The 18,702-nt window shown below is 31.0% G+C and overlaps 3 protein-coding genes across 4 annotated transcripts; 1 reads left to right on the top strand and 2 right to left on the bottom strand.

Moving 5' to 3' along the window:
- Nucleotides 1-2,280: 2,280 nt before the first annotated feature.
- Nucleotides 2,281-6,365, bottom strand: LOC109811333 (uncharacterized). Of its 2 annotated transcripts, none has more exons than XM_029273985.2 (2): nucleotides 6,127-6,365; nucleotides 2,281-2,824 (listed from the first exon to the last, which is right to left on the bottom strand). In XM_029273985.2, the coding sequence occupies exon 2, from the start codon at nucleotides 2,809-2,811 to the stop codon at nucleotides 2,413-2,415; it is 399 nt and encodes a 132-aa protein (XP_029129818.1). In that variant the 5' UTR covers nucleotides 2,812-2,824; nucleotides 6,127-6,365; the 3' UTR covers nucleotides 2,281-2,412. The 2 variants fall into 2 exon arrangements, with proteins under 2 accessions (XP_029129818.1, XP_020230628.1); XM_020375039.3 differs by lacking the exon at nucleotides 6,127-6,365 and adding an exon at nucleotides 3,025-5,116.
- Nucleotides 6,366-7,932: 1,567 nt separating this feature from the next.
- Nucleotides 7,933-13,435, bottom strand: LOC109811388 (subtilisin-like protease SBT5.4). The gene is made up of 11 exons (XM_020375135.3): nucleotides 12,963-13,435; nucleotides 12,675-12,784; nucleotides 12,487-12,584; nucleotides 12,225-12,392; nucleotides 11,336-11,441; nucleotides 10,317-10,857; nucleotides 10,106-10,200; nucleotides 9,751-9,996; nucleotides 9,529-9,643; nucleotides 9,188-9,401; nucleotides 7,933-8,727 (listed from the first exon to the last, which is right to left on the bottom strand). Exons 1-11 carry the CDS (start codon nucleotides 13,047-13,049, stop codon nucleotides 8,192-8,194), a joined length of 2,316 nt encoding a protein of 771 aa, XP_020230724.1. The 5' UTR covers nucleotides 13,050-13,435; the 3' UTR covers nucleotides 7,933-8,191.
- A 2,983-nt stretch (nucleotides 13,436-16,418) lies between these two features.
- Nucleotides 16,419-17,481, top strand: LOC109811367 (small ribosomal subunit protein uS19x). Its single transcript, XM_020375100.3, has 3 exons — nucleotides 16,419-16,578; nucleotides 16,675-16,881; nucleotides 17,075-17,481. Exons 1-3 carry the CDS (start codon nucleotides 16,576-16,578, stop codon nucleotides 17,321-17,323), a joined length of 459 nt encoding a protein of 152 aa, XP_020230689.1. The 5' UTR covers nucleotides 16,419-16,575; the 3' UTR covers nucleotides 17,324-17,481.
- The last annotated feature ends 1,221 nt before the right edge of the window (nucleotides 17,482-18,702 follow it).

The raw sequence follows: 18,702 nt of genomic DNA, 5'->3' as shown, positions 1-18,702 counted from the left end.
TCAATACCTATATTCATAAATTAAATATTATTTTTTATATACTCAATAGTCACTATTACCCTGTATTTAAATTAATGCTCTTTTCTTATTTGACAATTAAAACATTTAATCAAGGTACACAAAGGTCTTTAGGATCAAAATTAGGGATAACAATGGGTTCTATGGGACGAATACTGAGGTACTTATATTTACCCCTTTAGTTAAACTTCTACCTTATACTCTACCAAATTTATGCGGATATCTATTAAGTGGGTAATCGTGAATTTTATAAATATCATACGAGTATTCATCAATACTTGTGAATTTTTTTAAAAATTTCAAAAGTATTATAAATAAATTTAAGTTTGTATTTGATGTTAAGTATATTAAAATATTAAAGATAAATAATTATATTAATTTTCAAAATAGAAATTAATGGTAATTTTTTAAAAATATTAAAAATAATATAAAAAATATAAGATAAAAATATGAATATTTAAGTAATATTATTTAGGGGGTATCTGTGAATATGAATACTGTCATATCCACCCTGGTTTGGTTACTTATCCAAAAATATTCATTTAGGTTATCCATTTATTACTTATATTGACAAATTTTATCTATAGATATCCACATATACGGGTAATTTTGTCATTCTTAATCAAAATTGATAAAAAAAAAAGAATTTAAGGAAATTATATTCTCATGTACGATTTATCACATTTTATTTCCTATGATTATAGATTCCCTAATTTAATTTTTTTATTTTAATAATAATTATTTTATCTTAATTTTATTACATATTAACTGATTCAGTCCCTGGTTATTAATTAGAGACCAATTGAACATATGTTAAATTAATTTACTAAATTGATTTATGGTTAACAAATTTAGATAACAAAGTAATAGCATTGTCAAATTTAAGAATTAAAAATTGATTAATTTTATAAAAATAAAGATCTAACCGATTAATTAGTGATATTAATTTTAAAGACTAATAAATTAACTGATAGTGATTAAAATCATAAACTAATTTTTCCTTTCTGTCATTAAAAAAGTTAAATTAGCCATGTTTGTAATTTTAAACACTGATATCACGATGTAAAATAAACACACTAATATCAATAACTAATTACTTTTGCATAAGTTCAGACCCTAGAGCAAATTTATAGGTAAACTCATTTAACCAAAAGAAAGACTTTTAATTTGACGCAGCCTAATCAACTTTTGATGTAAACCGATTCGCTAATTACTCTTTTAATATATATATATATATATATATATATATATATATATATATATATATATATTAACTTTTTATCCATATAAAAGATTATAAATATAAAACAAAGCTTGAACTGTTTTGTTTTCAACATAAAGTTTGAACTTAAAATTTAATATATATTAGTACAATTTTTTATTTAATTAACTTAGTCTCATTATCATTAAAAAATTTAATTTGATCATTTATTTTTAAAATAATATAATATTTTTTGTTTAATTTAAACTAACAATATCACACACATGACGATTTTTTATCATTTCTTTTATTGTATAATATGTACAAAACGTTAACAATGTTAATTTAAGTGTGTGTTTAGTTATATGTTAAGTAGTCATGTTTGAAATGAAATCCACATTAAAGATAGAGAAACTACCATACTACTAGTTTTGGTTTAGACGTGAAAAATCACATCTTTAACGATTGATCAAACTCACAGTAAATTGATAAAAAAAAATATTATATTTTCTTTAAATTAAAGAAGCAAATTTAACATTTTAATAATAAAAGATCATATTGTTTGTGCTGTTAAAAACAAAATAAAAGATGATATTAAATCAGTTAAATAAAATAAGAAAAAAAAAGTAATTTAGAAAACCCATTTGACAAAATATGTCAGCAACTGTTGTTGATACAATCTAGGCCATTTAGAATTAGCTACTAGTGTTGTAAAGGATTTGGTGGCTAGTTCTTAGGACACAAATAGAACAAGAAACGCGTGTACGGAGATCTGGTGTAAAGACTAAATTCTTAAAATAAAAAATAAAAAAAATACAAAACAAGCATGAGTTCTTTGGTTTGTGTTTACTATTTCAAGCAAACGGTGGAGTGGATGTTCTACGTGACCTGTAATAGGTGGGTCGGTTTAGGTTACGAAAGTCAATGACTTTTCACTCTCTATTTTCGGAGTTTCTAGGTTCAATTTTTAATATTTTATTCACAATTTTAACTCAAACTTAAATATATGTGTATGTCCATGCAATTTAATGGAAGGAGGAGACAAAATTGGTGAGAGTGGCTTTAAGAGGTATGCAGAAAGGAAATGGTTTAAATTAAATTGGAAGAGAAAGAAAAACACCACCTAATTAATTCACCTAAGATGAACTATTAATTAACATGAAACAAAACAAGCATGCTAGCTGAATGAGCGTTCAGAGAGTTTGATTAAGCAGAAAGCTCCAAATGCAATCCACATCTTCTGCTTCCAACTTCAACATGTCACTTTCAAATGTCTGCCATGTAAGATCCTCCAAATTATTGGCTTCTGGAATATGAGCCATTGGATGAATACTAGCAGCAGCGTCTTCTTGTTCTAGCAATGACGATAATTTGTCTTCAAAATCCAACGAATAGTCCTCTGATATAGACGTGACACCATCTTTCAGCCAAGGGAAATCGAATACCCCAAGTCCCATCTCGGAAGAAAAACCCTCCTTCTCTTTTCCCACCTCATTCGTCAACTTTATGCCACTCACATCTCTTTTCTTTGCCTTGTTATTCTCACTTTCTTCATTTCCTTCTCTTGCTCTCTTCATCCTCTCCTGCTCCATTTCTAAATTCTCACTGCAAAATGCAAAATATACAAACAAACACAACTTAATTTTCACATGATCAAACACAAAACCTCAGATAGTCATGCATGCATTCAGATTGAATCAACTTTGCACGTATGGGTTGAACATTGAACAACATTACAAGAATGAATGCAATAGATTATAGAAATGATTGATGATGGAAAGAGTAATGGGGGTATAGTTGGGAACCTTTAGACGAGTCTTGAGGGCAATGAAGAGCGAGGAATGTATTATGTATGTATGTATATCATGTGGGGGGTAACGTATGCTTATGTAAAAAGATTATAAATGGTAATCGTTACACACACGCCACGCCATACATATTAAGCTAAAACCGTCTCTCAACTCATCGCACAAACACAAACACATGCATGAGCACACTTGTCACATTTTTTTTCATGCCAACAAAAGTAATTTGAGATAGGGATCGGTTCCTTCTTTTGCGTCTCTAATTTTGGCCAGGGGCTTTACATTTAACGTTTCCTACTCTTCGCTCCTAATCACGGAAGATCGCGTTTTGTAGCTTTCATTTCAACGCAACCAACAACTCTGCGTTTTCATGCTTTTATAGTTATTTTAGGCGTGAAAATGATTTCAAACCAACCCACTTTTTCTTTTCTTTTTATTTTTTTTTGGTAACGAACTATTGAGACCGTTATTGGTACGCGGTGGCTTGAGATCCATGCTGTTTGCGGTAGGCCGTTTTCTCTTAGAATGACCCATGCCATAGTCATAATCTATCTCAAAACAGAAACCTCAATGGGACCACTCAACTATCAAATGATCCATTTGGTAATGCTCACACGTTTTAATACATTACTCATAGTGGCTATCATGAGTTTAGAAACGTGTTTCGTTCTTTTTAGAAATAAAATCTTTACGTGACCTGTGAAATCTTGTGTTCAATTCAGTTTTTATCAAATGATACAGAAGAAATGGAACTATTTTACACAAATCATCACTTGGAACAAGGATAATTTCATATTCTAGTTCTCCTTGTCCCTCTAAACCATCTAGATTTCTATACAAACAGAAATTGGCCCTTACTTTTTCTGCACTGGTGATAAAATACAATGAAGTCCTTTACAGCTCAATAACACAGTATATGACATGTATGAGGAGGCAGATTGTGCTTGTTTCTGATGGATAAATAGTTGATAAATTCCGACAATGGCCCCGGTGTGTGGTACACTTGATCCAATATTGGTCACACATACATTTTCTTGATATTTATGTCACAAGACAGTTACTTGAGATAAGACAGAAGAACTCGGCTTAATGGCAGTGGCACCATTGTCAATACATCTGCTAAACTCAACATGGTTATGAAAGGGTTTGAAATTAAATGTTATCCATGATGACTATCTGATACAATCATACAAACTAGGAAATTGATGCATCAACCAATAACAATATGTGGAGATCTAATGTGGTCTTCTCTGGTTGGAGTAATTGGAGTGGGTTTATTGCTCATAAGACGTGATTTCACCCTTAACTAGGATTAAACATGGAACCAAACTATTGTTGGAATTGCAAATGAACTCTAGCACAGACATGGGGTATCACTCTCCTCAGTGTGTAAGCATAGATGGATGCCTAAAATGGAAGAGCAGTTCTTTCAAGGGGATAGAATCAAGAATTTTCATGAATTTCACATTTTCATATCGCATCCTTATTGATTTTTATGGACACCCATAAACTTACCATCCCATGCAGGCCATGGCTGATATGTGTGACAATGGGGCAGAAACTGGTGTCAGTTCATGCTGGCTATTAGCCAATTGACTACTCAAGGTTTGAGTGATTGATGATGCTGAATTAATTGTGTCCAGTGGCATCATAAAACAAAATGTGGGTGTTCAAACATGTAAAATCAGCTAACAGGAGATAGTGAGGCCCAGAAACCAGAAAAATCAAATGGAATATCAAGAAGACTGTAGGTTTTAGAGATCAGCATACTGTTGGGATTCATCCCAAGTCCCACATCGGTAAAATGAAGGAACATTGGCTAGTTTATAAGTGTCCACCATTCCACATAGTATGAGGCCTTTTGGGAAGGAGCCCAAAAACAAAACCGTGCGGGCTTGGGCCCAAAGCGGACAATATCATACTATGGTGGAGGAACGGGTGGACTATCGGGCCCTACACATACCCTTACTGCTAACTAATCAATCTATTAGTCCTCAGCCAAATATAACAACAGGTCAATGTGTATAAACGTATATGTGTACTTTATTAAACTACCCCCTGCAATGCAAATATGAAAAAAATATAACTCTACTCTTTGACATAGTGGGAAATAAAATAAAATCTAGTTTCCAAGTTATGTGGTTATTTTGATTAGAGAATATACTATAATAAGTCATTTATGCTAAATCACTCCTTTTAAAAAAGTTTCATGTTAATAAAAGAAGAAAAAAAATTCCTATTTCTACATAAATCTTCATATATTTGATAGATACTGGTTCACAGAATAGGAATTAACAGAAGAAAAAAGAATTTTGTTGGACAGATTCCATCTCTAGATTAAACAGTGCATATATAGAAGAAGAGAAGCTTACAACATCCTAAAACTCAACCAACTAACTCTTTACATTCTGTCTCTATTTAAAGTAGCCTAAGAGTCTGATTAATACAAGTTTAAAAGTATTTTTGAGAATTTTTTTCTACTCAATACAACCTTTATTTCTATTGAGAAGTTCTTAAAAACACTTTTATCTTGTATGCAATTAGAGTCTAATAAATTAACTGTTTCTAATTAAATAGAGGTTGTCCACTTGATTCTGTCTTTATTTAAAGTAGTCTAAGAGTCTGATTAAATGCAAGTTTAGAAGTATTTTTGAAAATTTTTCTCTACTCCATATAACCTTTATTTTTATTGAGAAGTTCTTAAAAACACTTCTACCTTTGATCCAACAAGACTCAAATAAATTAAGTGTTTCTAATTGAATATAGGTTGCCCACTTGATTCCTTGGGTTCATCCTTCTCTCCTAGTATAAACATTTCTAATTGGGGGTCAGATACTATTAGTATATTCTTGAATACATTGTACAGTTTCAAAGGAACAAATTATTCTTCCATAACCTACAAAGATTCCTTAAATTACGTCTGATTAGTGCCAACTAACTTATAACCAAGTTCCAATAAAATATTTGTTGTTAACGAAACATAAACAATAAAATCTACAACTATAGAGGCAAGAGAACAATACCAGACAAAAGGAAAATCAACATTAAAAGCAGAAACCATGTTATCAGTTCAAAACAAGCATTCAACATTCCAGCATATACCATTGGAGAGTGAACAGAATCAATCTGCTGTTGAATGCCACCTAGGGCATGTGTTACTAATTAATGACTAAGAGGCAGATAAATCTGCGGCATAAACATAATGATCAAGGAAGGATCTTCCGGGAAAAGAGATTCAAGACCGTGCACCACATCAGTCGAAGATTTGGGGAAAAGATTAACCTTTTCCAGCTTTCATGGTGTCAATTTTGAGAATATGTTCCTACAAAACCGGCTTGTAAGGTTAGAGTTACATCAAGTATTATTAGACTTGTACGTGTATAATAATCCATTTTAAGGATCTAGGATAGCTCAGATACCTTTTTAAAATAATGAATTTAGGTTTAATTTATCTTTACAAAACAAACTTATAAGGTGAAAGTTATTTTCCACTTATATCCTATTTAATTGTTTAATTTTTAGTTGACCTGGGAGTTAAATTTTGCTCGATAACCATTAAAATGTCCATTTCCAAAAATGGTTGAACAAATATCACAGAAGAGGTGCGAAATTGCTTGCGTTTATTCACAATTCAATGAAAATATATACAAGTTACAAGATATCGAGCCAAAATTATTCTACTATGACACTAAAATTTTTGCAATTTTCCCTTTTGCTCTTTCAACGTCTCTTCTCTTTTTTTTTTTCAAATATAACTTTTTCAAATTAAATATAAATGAATAAATTCATAAATTATAATTAGATTTGTATTTGTATCTATAACTATTATAAAGGAAATATATTTTCATAACTACCCTTTTAGTATCCACTTTTTAGTAGACCATTATACCTCTTAAAATGTAAAAAAAAATATTTTTAATTTTTTTTAAATAATTATTTGCAACTTTGTAATTATTAAAGGTACGAAGTGCTTCAACCCTTCTAATTTTAAATAAATAAGATACATGAAAGAATATTATGTTATCTTTTACTTGATATAAAGGCTATTGGAGTATATATATATATATATAAATTTTGACGCATTGATTATATATTTTTATTTTTAACAATTTTTTTATCATTTGAACTTTTTTTTTAATTTTATAAAATGTTTTTTTTTTCAATTCTTCTAAATAAAACAGTTTTTCTTTTTAATTTCTTCATAGTTTCATTTTAATAATTTTTAAACCTTTTGGAATGGTTTATATTTATGTTATTTTTAAATTAAATTTTATAGAAGTATATATATATACACATATATATTACTCTTTTTTAAAAACCATAATATTTTACTTATTTTTTCTCAGAAATTCATATTATTATAGCTTTAAAAATTTATAGTATTACTAGTGTGTTCAAACACTTCATATCTCTATATATTTTATTTAAATAAAAAATAAAATGTAGAATAATTAAAATAGAAGATAAATAATAAATAATTAAAATAAAAAAAAATGTCAAGTTAGAAAAGTAATTACTTATCTATAAGGTATTTTTGAAGTTAAATAAAAAAAAGAGATGGTTATGATATTAAAGAGTAAATCTGACTATTGAAAAATGGGGGAAAATATGTATTTCCAAAAAAATATCATTATTAATTATATTTTTTTGTAAATTTTCACATTGATTTTTATTTTAAAATATTTTATTTTTAATCTTGAAATTTATGATTCTATATTTTGAAATTATTGTAGTTAAATAAATTTTATTTTTAAAATAAAATATTTAATATCTTTATTATATAAAACGTGCATCAGTTGGCGTATTTGTTTTTTTTTAATATATATATATTTATGATAATTCATTAACTTGTTTTTTTAGAAATTTATATTACGACTAAGTGACTAACATATAATTATTTGCACAAAATAAACCCAAAAAAGAATAAATAAACATTTATCTAATACTAAATTTATTTTGTCCTCAAATTCACAAATTGCAGTTCTTCCTAGTGAGAGTAAACTAATCAGTAGAAAATGATAGAGGCAAGAATCCAATCCCAGGTTATGCATTTTCCTTTTGCTAATCTCCCTAATAATATAAACCGAAAAGAATAAAAGCGGGAAATGAGAAAAACAAAAAAAGATGTCATCCTAATTTATCTGTTATTAGTTGATGGATCATGGATCTACCCTCTAACTCCCCCAACCACAATTGGACTCATCACTTCATGTCTGCCATCGGACCAAGTTATTCTTCCAAATGATGTTCCCACACCTGGTCTCTCTACTTCCACTGTCAACTTATAGCTCTTCTCTTCACCAATTTTGTCAAATTTCAACTTTCCAGGCTCCACAATTACGGAAACACCTTCTGGTGCTTTAAGCCTTGCGATGTAAGTGCCTGGTGACCCAACATTTTTCACTCTCCGTGTCAAACTAACTGAGCCGTACAGTACTGGTATTGTTATTGAAGGGTAGTTGAAATCCAGGATTCTTATTACATCAGGACAATGATAAGGAGCACCAGAGAATGCTTTTATCTGAGTATGGTTATAGCCAGTGACACAAAGAAAGTTTAGGTAGTCATTGTTGTTCAAGTCATACACCAACCCCGGATCCATGGCACGGTTTGGTCTGATGTGCCCAGACCCATAAGCAAATGGCGTTGCCTTCTCAGAATTCCCATCAAGCATTGGCTTACCAGTGTTGTCCCTTGTCCTAGCTGAAACATAACATTTTCCACAACAAAAATTCACGTCAGCCAAATAAAAGACAATATATAGGTATCCATAGATAAGTACTTTTAACTCTTGTTTTCCAATAAAAATACAACATGTGTAACTGTTATTATATGCAATGGTGCACCTTTTCTTTATTTCTTACTTCATTTTTTGGTGGGTCCTATTATGATACATTAGATTTAAGAACTTCAGCAATTTTTTTTTATGCTAATAGTAAAAATATTTAAGAACTTAAAATGATCATATTTTAATGTTACGAACAGATTCTTACTCAAGCAACTCCTGTTAGAGTTTATCTTATAAGTTGTGTTACATTGAATTTTCATTGAAAAACAACACAGCAAGTAGTTATAGAAGGTTTGTGCTAAAGGAAATATATATGAATGCACCAATAACTTCATAAGATATAAAGTATGATGATGGATATTCTAAAGCTCTTACTAGTTGTCATTATTGCAGATTTAATAGCCGCTGGACTCCAGTCAGGGTGGAGAGTCTTGAGAAGGCTAACAACTCCAGCCACATGAGGACAAGACATGGAAGTTCCAGACATGGTGATAAAAGGAATCCTGCGCTTATCAAAACTCATTTCTGTTGGGCTAATCCCTTCTGAGTACGCAGCAATAATGTTCACACCAGGAGCAGTGACATCAGGCTGAAGAGGTGAAGAAGAAAATGAAACCACAAGTTACGAAGGACTATTTGAAATTGACTCACAAGTTGCTTGGAAAAGAAAATTTGATTTTTGAAAGCCATTATTATATAATGGACGAATGGAAAACCTTGAGAATCTCTGGTGTGACTGTATTGGGTCCTCTAGAGGAGAAAGATGCCATGCTTGGAGCAGGCTCTATCCCCAATTTGGTCGTGGGTGGATCAATATATCCTAGAGGATTCCTGTTACATGATAATGGTGATATGTGATTAACCATCAAGACACGTTAAAAGTGAAGAGAAATGCTTGTGCATGCATTAAAGAGAGCGAGGGATCAAGAAATTGTTACTTGGTTGAGTTCAAGTAGGCATAGACAGCAAGACCATCTTCATAATTAATTTGTGATGCTGGCAGAAGATGAGGATCAGCAATAAGCTCATTACCACTGAGCTTGTCATTACAAAGAATCATCCCAGCTGCACCAGCCTCCAAAGCAACCAGTCCCTTTTCCACTCTTGCAATGATACCTCTAAGGCAAACCAATATTTTGCCCTTCACCTTCTCAGGGTCAATTGTTCCTCGCAAACAGAGAGTACTACATACACGAAGGACAAACATGTTAATTATACTATGTTGTACTTTCAAAATCACATTGGAAAAGTTGTACACACGTGTTAAACAAGGTCTTTAAAAGCAGTTCTTACGCGTTTTCAATTGATTCATGAGCCAACTTTGCATCTGCAGAATTGATGAGAGGATAAAGCTTGTGTTCTGGCAAAGGTCTAGAAAGGCTTGCTCCCTGATAATCAAGGATGAAATATCAACATTTAATTTTTTCACGAATGATTAAAAATACTTCCTTTATCCTCTAGAGTGAATTGCTTACTTTAAAAGATTCAACTACAAAATATATACCTTGAAGCTCTTTCCATTGTGGAGTTCAACAACAGTGTCAAACTTTCTGTCCAAGGTGCTTGCACCAACTGTTAATATCCAAGGTGCAACATTTGAAACAGTGCCAGGTGTTGGTCCCGAATTTCCAGCAGAGCATATGACAGGGATGCCCCTCATGTTAGCATGAAAGGCCCCAATTGCAAGGCCATCATCAAAGTAATCCGCAGGACTCCCTCCAAGAGAGAGAGAAAGAACATCAACCCCATCATGTATGGCCATGTCAAAGGCTGCCATGATGTCAGCATCAAAGCACTCATTACCATCAATTTCTGGCCAGCACACCTTGTAAGTAACAACCCTGGCCCTAGGAGAACCACCTTCAGCAGTTCCATTACCATACCCAAATACATTTGCACCAGGAACGAAGTTTCCTCCTATTGTTGAGAGTGTGTGAGATCCATGGCCCTCATAGTCTCGTGCTGTGTTGACTGAGCTGTTGACTTTTGCGGCTCCCGCAAAGGCAATGTAACCTTTGTTGAAGAACCTTGCTCCTATCAGCTTCCTTCATGTATTATCAAACAGTTAGACATTTCATATTTTTCATTGCGCTAATGTTTTTATGAAACTGCTCTATCGACTAATGATAGTTCTTATGAAGTCTATAATTATATTATAAATTAATGGCATACAATTCAAGCATGAGAGATGGAGTCTATTAACAGTTTCAAACTTTTAGTTTGCATCCTGACAGAACCAAAAGGACAGAAATTAAATTACAGAATAAACAAATAGTTTTTTTTTTTTGCACGAGGCATAACTATATGGATAAGTGTTGTAATTAGCAAGATTTAACAGTGAAAATAAATGTGGATAATAAATGCTTGTGAAGCACTGTCATAAACAAAGCATAATAGTCTTAAACGAGCTGAATTGACAGTATATTTTTGCGGCTAAAGTTTTTGTAATCTCCGGAATAGACTATACACAGGGAAAATGTGATGGAAACTGATAAATTAAGTGAAACAAGAGAACTTGATCACCTGTTGCAACGGAAGCCGGTGATATCATGTTGACAAGTTCCTTTCCACCTTGATGGTATGGGTCCCATCCCCTCATCTCTAAAGCTCGGAGATTCTGGCCATACACCTACAACAAAATTTTTAATCAAACTTTTTGAAAACAATAACAGAAATGTTTCATGCACGGGATTTATGAGCAGAGACTTTATAGGAGGGATATGGAACATTGGATGTGATAAAAGGAAAAGTAGAAAAAAAGGAAGAGTTGAGTAGTCCTGATGAAACAGTGCGAAATTTGTTTAGGTACTCTAGTTGAGTAAATACTAAATATCGTATCCCAACAACATGGTATATGAGAAATAAGAACGCATGAATTATTGAAAATGACATAGTTAGTTAGAAAATTATCAAAATGACACAGTGCAATTTGAAATGGGATAATGAAAAAACATAATGGGTCGCCCGCGATTTGTCACACATGAAAAGGGTCCACTTCAAAGTGATTTCCACGGCTGCAAACAAGACAGATGATGCTTTTGACAAGTGGATAGTGATTGCACATTTTTCCATATTTTTAAAATAATAAAAAGAATGCATGTGGCAATGACACAATGACAGACAACAGAGAAAGTTACGGTACTTTTATTAGTCAGCACACAAGAAAGAACGAACAGATAGGAAATAGGACCTTTCACAATTTTAACTCTTGATACGTAAGGAATGCAAGCTTTGTGTTTGTGTGACATATAATAATATAATATCATAACACATTCTAGTCAAATACATAATCTAATAGTATTATAGTAATGATAATCATAAACATTATAATAATAATATATGCACATGAGTGGCCTAATAGCTTAGGTAGTTGGGACTCGGGAAAGGTGAGAATTTACAATGGCAAAATTACCAGTGTCAAGATGCGCAACAATAGTATCTTCACCATATCTGGCTTTTCTAAACAGGGAATCAGGGGGAATCACCCCATTATTCCGTTCCAGCTCCATGAATTGCCACGAATGAGTAGTATGCAATTTTCTTCCTTTGTTTAAGAAAACTGACACAACGTCTGGATGCTCTGCATCAAACACACAATACAAGTAACGTTGTTAAGGTTGGAATTTCATTCCTCACATGCTTAGAACAATGTTTTGTATTTGTGGTATTCTTACTTGCAATCTCCGCGGCCTCTTCCTCTTCCAGCATGACAGCAAAGCCATTGATATGCCTTGTGTAAGAATATATTATTGACTCTTTTGCTTTCTCATTACTGCATTACAACACACACAAAAGAGTTTGAACTTTGAACCAAGGCAATGCAAGTTTCTCTTTTTTTCTAATACATTCAATTAATGTGTACCTTCCTACATAGGATTGAAGGAATTCATGATGAGTTTGTGTAACTCGATGAAAATCAGCATCTGTGGCTCCTTCACCATGGTTATGAGATCCCATGTACACTATGTAAGACTTTTTTTTTATAGTTTTTTTAAAGAAAAAGAAAGAAATTGACCAGTTAGTCAGTTTAAACTTGAAACGATTGCACAAAAGCAAAAAGATGAAAACTTGAAAGAAGAAAGCACAAAAAATGTTGAGCAACCAAACTGTTGAAGGGAGAGTGATAACATAACAGTGACATAAAGCAAACCTTTTTGATCGCAAAAGCAGGTGCATGGAACACATAAAAGAGAATGAAGGAGAGTAAGAGGAAAATTGAATGCTTTCCAGTCCACATTGTGCTAAGCTAAGCTTTCACCAAGATATTATTTGCTTTAAAGGTGACAGGTTGAGTCCTCTTTAATGAAAAGAGAATGCAGTTAAAAGGAGAAGAGAGAGAAGATAAGGTGAATATGAATGAAGTTTGCTAGCTCTTTTCCATGCTCTTGAAAAAGGAGTTCGGGGAAGGGATGTGAAAAAGGTATGCAACAAAGCTCTTATTAATAAGTGGAAGGAAGGGTCACACCCTGAACAAAATGCCGCAAATGAAGGAAATCTCATCGTGATCATGATTCAGTTAGGATAAGGGATTTTAAGCAACTAATCTGTTTACGGAATATCAAAAAATCAGGAAGAGATAACAACTTAAAACAACTAGTACAAGTGCAGAGAATTCTGCTGTTATGGAAGAGATATTATAGACAACTATTCAGCATGTATATATAGTTGTACTCCCTCCAATGCTGCTGCATATACATAACGATTTTACTTTTCATTTCTTTTTTAAACTTTTAAGCTAGTGGTGTATATTAGTATCTAGTCATGCTCTTGCACAATCCTCGAGAGACTATCTTTTTGTGTCTTCTTTTTTAAAATATAAAATAAAATTAAAAATTAATAAAAATCTTTTCCACTTAATACACAGAAAGAGGGTTGTGTTTTTTTGCTTTATGGTCATATCATTAAATACGTTTGCATAAATTACAGATTATGTCAATGATTTGCCTGATCTCAATTCATGAAAGAAAGGCATGTTAAAACTAAAACCCTCCCGGGCTAATGTTAATTAATAAGGTTGAATTGAATAAACTAATTTATGAAACATTCTCTGTCACTTGGCAAAGCAAAGTGATGAACTGGGTCTGGCTGGGGTTGAGTGAGTTTGACGACAGTAAGCTAGCTATGGCCCCATATGGCAGAAACCCTCCAACCGGCAACCACGCCATGATGACTCTCCAATCCTATGATTGAGATATTATTTTAGATAGCACTTTCTTTACTTGTTTACACATGTGTTAGTGTTACGTGATTGTACCAATACGGCAATACAATGCCTGTGATGTTTAAACTTGTTATTTAATCAACCCTGTCCTGTCAATGTCATACATATGATCTATTTATGTAGTGTGTTGTTGTGAACTAAACAGCCATGAGGCATCCCATCTTCATTCTTCACATACTCCATAATCATAAAACAAACACTTCCACTAACATTTACTTCCATCTTACAGACTGCCCTTCACTATAAGTGACAAAAATTGCTCATAAATACACTCCAGTAACAATAGTCATAAATAATGATAACAAATATACCCAAAAACCTTCTAGTTACACCTAAAATTGTAGTCACGTATTGTTTTTTAAAACCGGTCACCAATTGTTTTAAATGATGTTTTTTTAAAGGTGAAATTATACTTTTTCCTATTTTTTAAATTTATTTTAGTCTTTTATCCTTCATAATGTTCATTTTTGTTATTTTATCTTCTAAATTTATGTTAATTTAGTCTTTTAAATTTTTTTAAACTAATTTAAGAGTTAGAATTTATCTCATAAGATTCACTTATATAATAACTATTAAATGTTATTGAAATTCAACAAAAAATATTATAAATATAATAAATAAATAAAAATTCAAAAAAAAAATAATTTAATATCATTTTCTAATTGTTCGTAAAATATGTTTTTCACTTTATGTCACATTTGAATTTGAACAATAACTACATATCATAATTTTCATTGAGTGAATATATTGTTACAAGTTTTACATTTTAAATCAGTTAAAATTTTATATAAAATTGTGTCACAAAATTGAAAATAATTATTATTTTAAAAATATCATATTAATTTAAATATAAAAGATGAATTTTTAACAAATAAAGGATAAAAAATCTAAAAAATAAGATAAAAGAAATCAAAGTATAATTTAATTTTCTAAAAATTCGCTTTTTGGATCTGTTTATTAAATTTCAAATGAATCCTATTCTTATGACTTAGATTTGAAATGAATCCCACTCCCCTTTTTTTCTACCCAACTCTTTAGATGTAAGAATATTGGCTTTTAAGAATGAACCATTGTCTTTTTCTATGATTCTTACTATAGTGAATAACTAATGCGTTCCGCTATTTAATATATAAAAAATTATTTATTTTTAAATTATTAAAATTTAATTTATAAATAAATATGACAAATAAAATTTAAAGTAAATAAGAGATTGTAAAAACTTCTAAAAGTTCTCCCTGGGGAGAAATCCAAAAAAATATTTTCACCTAAAAAAGTTTATCTTTAATATATAAAAATTAATTTATATGTTCAAACACTATATTTATTATATATATATATATATATATATATATTTATATTTTTTTTTTCTTCTCAAAATGTCCCTTAAACAATAAAGCTCCGCACTTAATGATATGATAAATAAACAATTCATCAAATATTTCTCTTATTAAGCTAATAGAGTTGATTTTCTTAATTTATTCTAATAAAGTAAGTCTTTAATAGATATGGATTATTAGTGTAAAATAGTTTCACTCTATCAATCAATAAAAAAAATATCATTTCAAAATATTTTTTAAAATAATTACTGTTTTTTTAAAATAATTTTTAAGATAATTATTATTTTTTATAATTTTTTAAAATAATTATTATAAAAGTCAATATGTTTACCATAAATAATAGTATATAATGATTTATTTTATACTATTAGTGCATAGTCTAATTTTTTTAATAGAAGAATTTAATGGCTATACAATATTAATGTCTATCCACCAATTAAAAAAATTACCGTTAATATAATCTATAAGATAATTATTATAAAGATTAAGAAATTTATTATATATATATATATAATAATTTGTGATCAAATGATTATTTTTAATTATTAATGCATAATTCATTTTTTATAGGATAATAATTAAAAAATTATCTGATTTTTCATTAAAAAATTAATCTTTATATATTAAACGTGATTAAGAAATTTTTTTAACTTCCTATTTAATTTAATTTTTTTATTTATGATATTTATTTATAACATAGATTTTAATATTTTAAAAATAAGTTATCATTAATTAAAAATAATATTCTTTAATAAATATAAAAATAATATATCTATTTATCGTAAATTAAAATATAATTGATCTATTTAAAATATTTATTTAAATTACTTTAAATATAATTTATATCTTCAAATATAATATTTATTTATTATAAGTAATAGTTACTTATACAAATATTTGGTGTGTGAAATAAACATTCTAAAATACCAGTAAGAATTTAACAAAGAATCGCGCGAGTTAAGAAAGAAATAATGAATAGCCGAACTAAACTCCAAAGCATTTGGATTTGAATGGGCTTTTATGGGTAGTAAGTAGTAGCAGACATAGAAGCCCAATAAACGTAGAAGTGGAAGCCCATCTAAGGTGAGATTTTGTTCTAGGGTTACAGCATAAGAGGCTGATATGCGATAAAGTTGAGACTCTAAGCTATTTCGCTGCCTTCTGTTGTTCGAAACTCGAAACCAAAACCCTAGCAGCCGGCAAGAATGGTGAGTTCTTCTTCTTCTCCTCTGTCGACACTGAGATCTGTTTGCTTTATCTGTTATTTCTGTTTCTGATTGTTGCATTTGCGATTACAATTGCAGGCAGACGTTGAGGTCGATGTTGCGGCAGGAGGAGCACCGAAGAAGAGAACGTTCAAGAAGTTCAGCTTCAGAGGCGTCGATTTGGACGCGCTTCTCGACATGTCCACCGACGAACTCGTGAAGCTCTTCAGCGCCCGCGCTCGTAGAAGGTTCCAGAGAGGCCTCACCAGAAAGCCCATGGCATTGATTAAGAAGCTTCGCAAAGCGGTGCTTTTACTCGTTCCTCTTAAAATTATCTTATACGATTGATCTGTGATGAATTATTTGCCAATGATATACCTATATGCAACTCGTGAGGGTTTATTGATTTCATGATTTGATATACCTTTCTGTAATTGAATAAATGAATAAGCATTTAGGGTTTATATAATTGATCTCTTTTGTTTGGTTATGATGATAGAAAAGGGAAGCACCAGCTGGTGAGAAGCCAGAGCCAGTGCGCACTCACCTTCGCAACATGATTATTGTGCCAGAGATGATTGGTAGCATTATTGGAGTGTACAATGGGAAGACCTTCAACCAGGTTGAAATCAAACCCGAGATGATTGGCCATTATCTCGCTGAGTTCTCTATTTCATACAAACCCGTCAAGCACGGGAGACCTGGTATAGGTGCTACTCACTCATCCAGGTTTATTCCTCTTAAGTGAAAACAAACTCTTATCTATTGTAGCAGTTTGTTGTGGTTCTCAGCAAAATCCCCGACTCCTATCAGATTTTGTTTGTGGTTTACCCATTTTATGTTTATTTACGTGTCATATGGTTTAATCAGGACTTGATTCAATAGTATCGACATTTTAGTGTTTAATTTTGTTAAGTTTCATCTACATCTATAGCTTGACTTGTTTATTTAAACCATGGAAGATTGATGCATCTTTGTTTACCAAAATAGAACTTTTAACATGGTTTGTGTTAATCGATGAATGCGATCTTGCCTTGCGTGGGTCTTCATTTGGATAACTGGTATTCGATTTGGATCATGAAACAACGCTAGGTTTCAGAATGTGAACCTAATTTTATGCACTTCCATGATGTCCCTATTCGTGTCATGGTAGCTAGAAATTCTAACATTTTCCACGGATTTGGAAGTTTGCAATTTTTTTTACTTAATTTTTTTTCATCTTTTACCTTATCAGCATATGTAATTATGGGATGGCCTGTGATGTATTCATAGTGAAGTCATGTAATTCTAATAAGTAAATAATTTCTCGTGTATATCTATCAATAATCACTGGGAACTTGTGGTTGGTGAGACGGGAAATAGTCGCATATTTTACATTACATAATTACATATTCAGTTCCTTCTACGAAAAATACTCAACCCAATTTAGTTCCTTGAGAAAAAAGTGCATGACTGTAGTTTCTTGAGGTTATTAAGTGAATGTTTTTGTGTCAGTTAATTTTTTAGAGACCACAAATTCAGGACACCGATGATTTTTTTCAATTGACTAAGTACACATTCACCTATTTAGGGTTTATGTATGAAAATTGAAGTAAAACGACTGATAGAATAGGCCTTCTACAATTATATTCTTAAGCAACTATTTGGTGAATGTTTTTTAGAATCTTCAAGGGAGAGCTGGTTTGAAAACAGTCAAAAGCACTTTTGAGAGCTTCTGTATTTGAAATAGAGAGTATTTTTAAGCATAGAAGCTCTGCTCTTAAAAGTCCTTCTAGGATTGTATCCAACCATGCTCTAAATTTTTTTCTTTTCTTTGATGGTTGATGACTATTTGAGTGAAAATCAGATGTGAAGAATCTGAAATTGTTGGCACTTAACAATGGCATTTAAAGATTATAATTGGTACAAATATTTATTGAATTTAAGAAAGAAATATTTTATTGCACCGATATAAAAGATGTGGTTTGGTTCTGAAATGCTTTAGAATAATGTAGAAATAAAAATTTCTTCCAAATTAGTTGGATAACGGTAGTTTTGATCTGGTTTTAGCTTTAATTTTTTGAATTATTACCTACTGACTGTTACCTATTTAGTCATTTATCTTTTACTTAAAGATAGTGTAGTATT

The sequence above is a fragment of the Cajanus cajan genome, chromosome 5 (assembly GCF_000230855.2).
Source record: "Cajanus cajan strain Asha chromosome 5, NIPB_CcT2T_4, whole genome shotgun sequence".
Lineage (NCBI taxonomy): Eukaryota > Viridiplantae > Streptophyta > Magnoliopsida > Fabales > Fabaceae > Cajanus > Cajanus cajan.
This window is presented reverse-complemented; position numbering and strand designations above follow the sequence as displayed.

Excerpts from the sequence above, each read along its gene's own strand:
- LOC109811388 (XM_020375135.3), bottom strand. The coding sequence starts at position 13,049 with ATGTGGACTGGAAAGCATTCAATTTTCCTCTTACTCTCCTTCATTCTC. Across the intron at positions 9,997-10,105 it reads CATGAATCAATTGAAAACGC|TACTCTCTGTTTGCGAGGAA; the intron begins GTAAGAACTGCT and ends TCGTGTATGTAG. Across the intron at positions 8,728-9,187 it reads ATCTGCAATAATGACAACTA|CTAGGACAAGGGACAACACT; the intron begins GTAAGAGCTTTA and ends GTTATGTTTCAG.
- LOC109811367 (XM_020375100.3), top strand. Across the intron at positions 16,882-17,074 it reads TTAAGAAGCTTCGCAAAGCG|AAAAGGGAAGCACCAGCTGG; the intron begins GTGCTTTTACTC and ends TTATGATGATAG.
- LOC109811333 (XM_029273985.2), bottom strand. The coding sequence starts at position 2,811 with ATGGAGCAGGAGAGGATGAAGAGAGCAAGAGAAGGAAATGAAGAAAGT.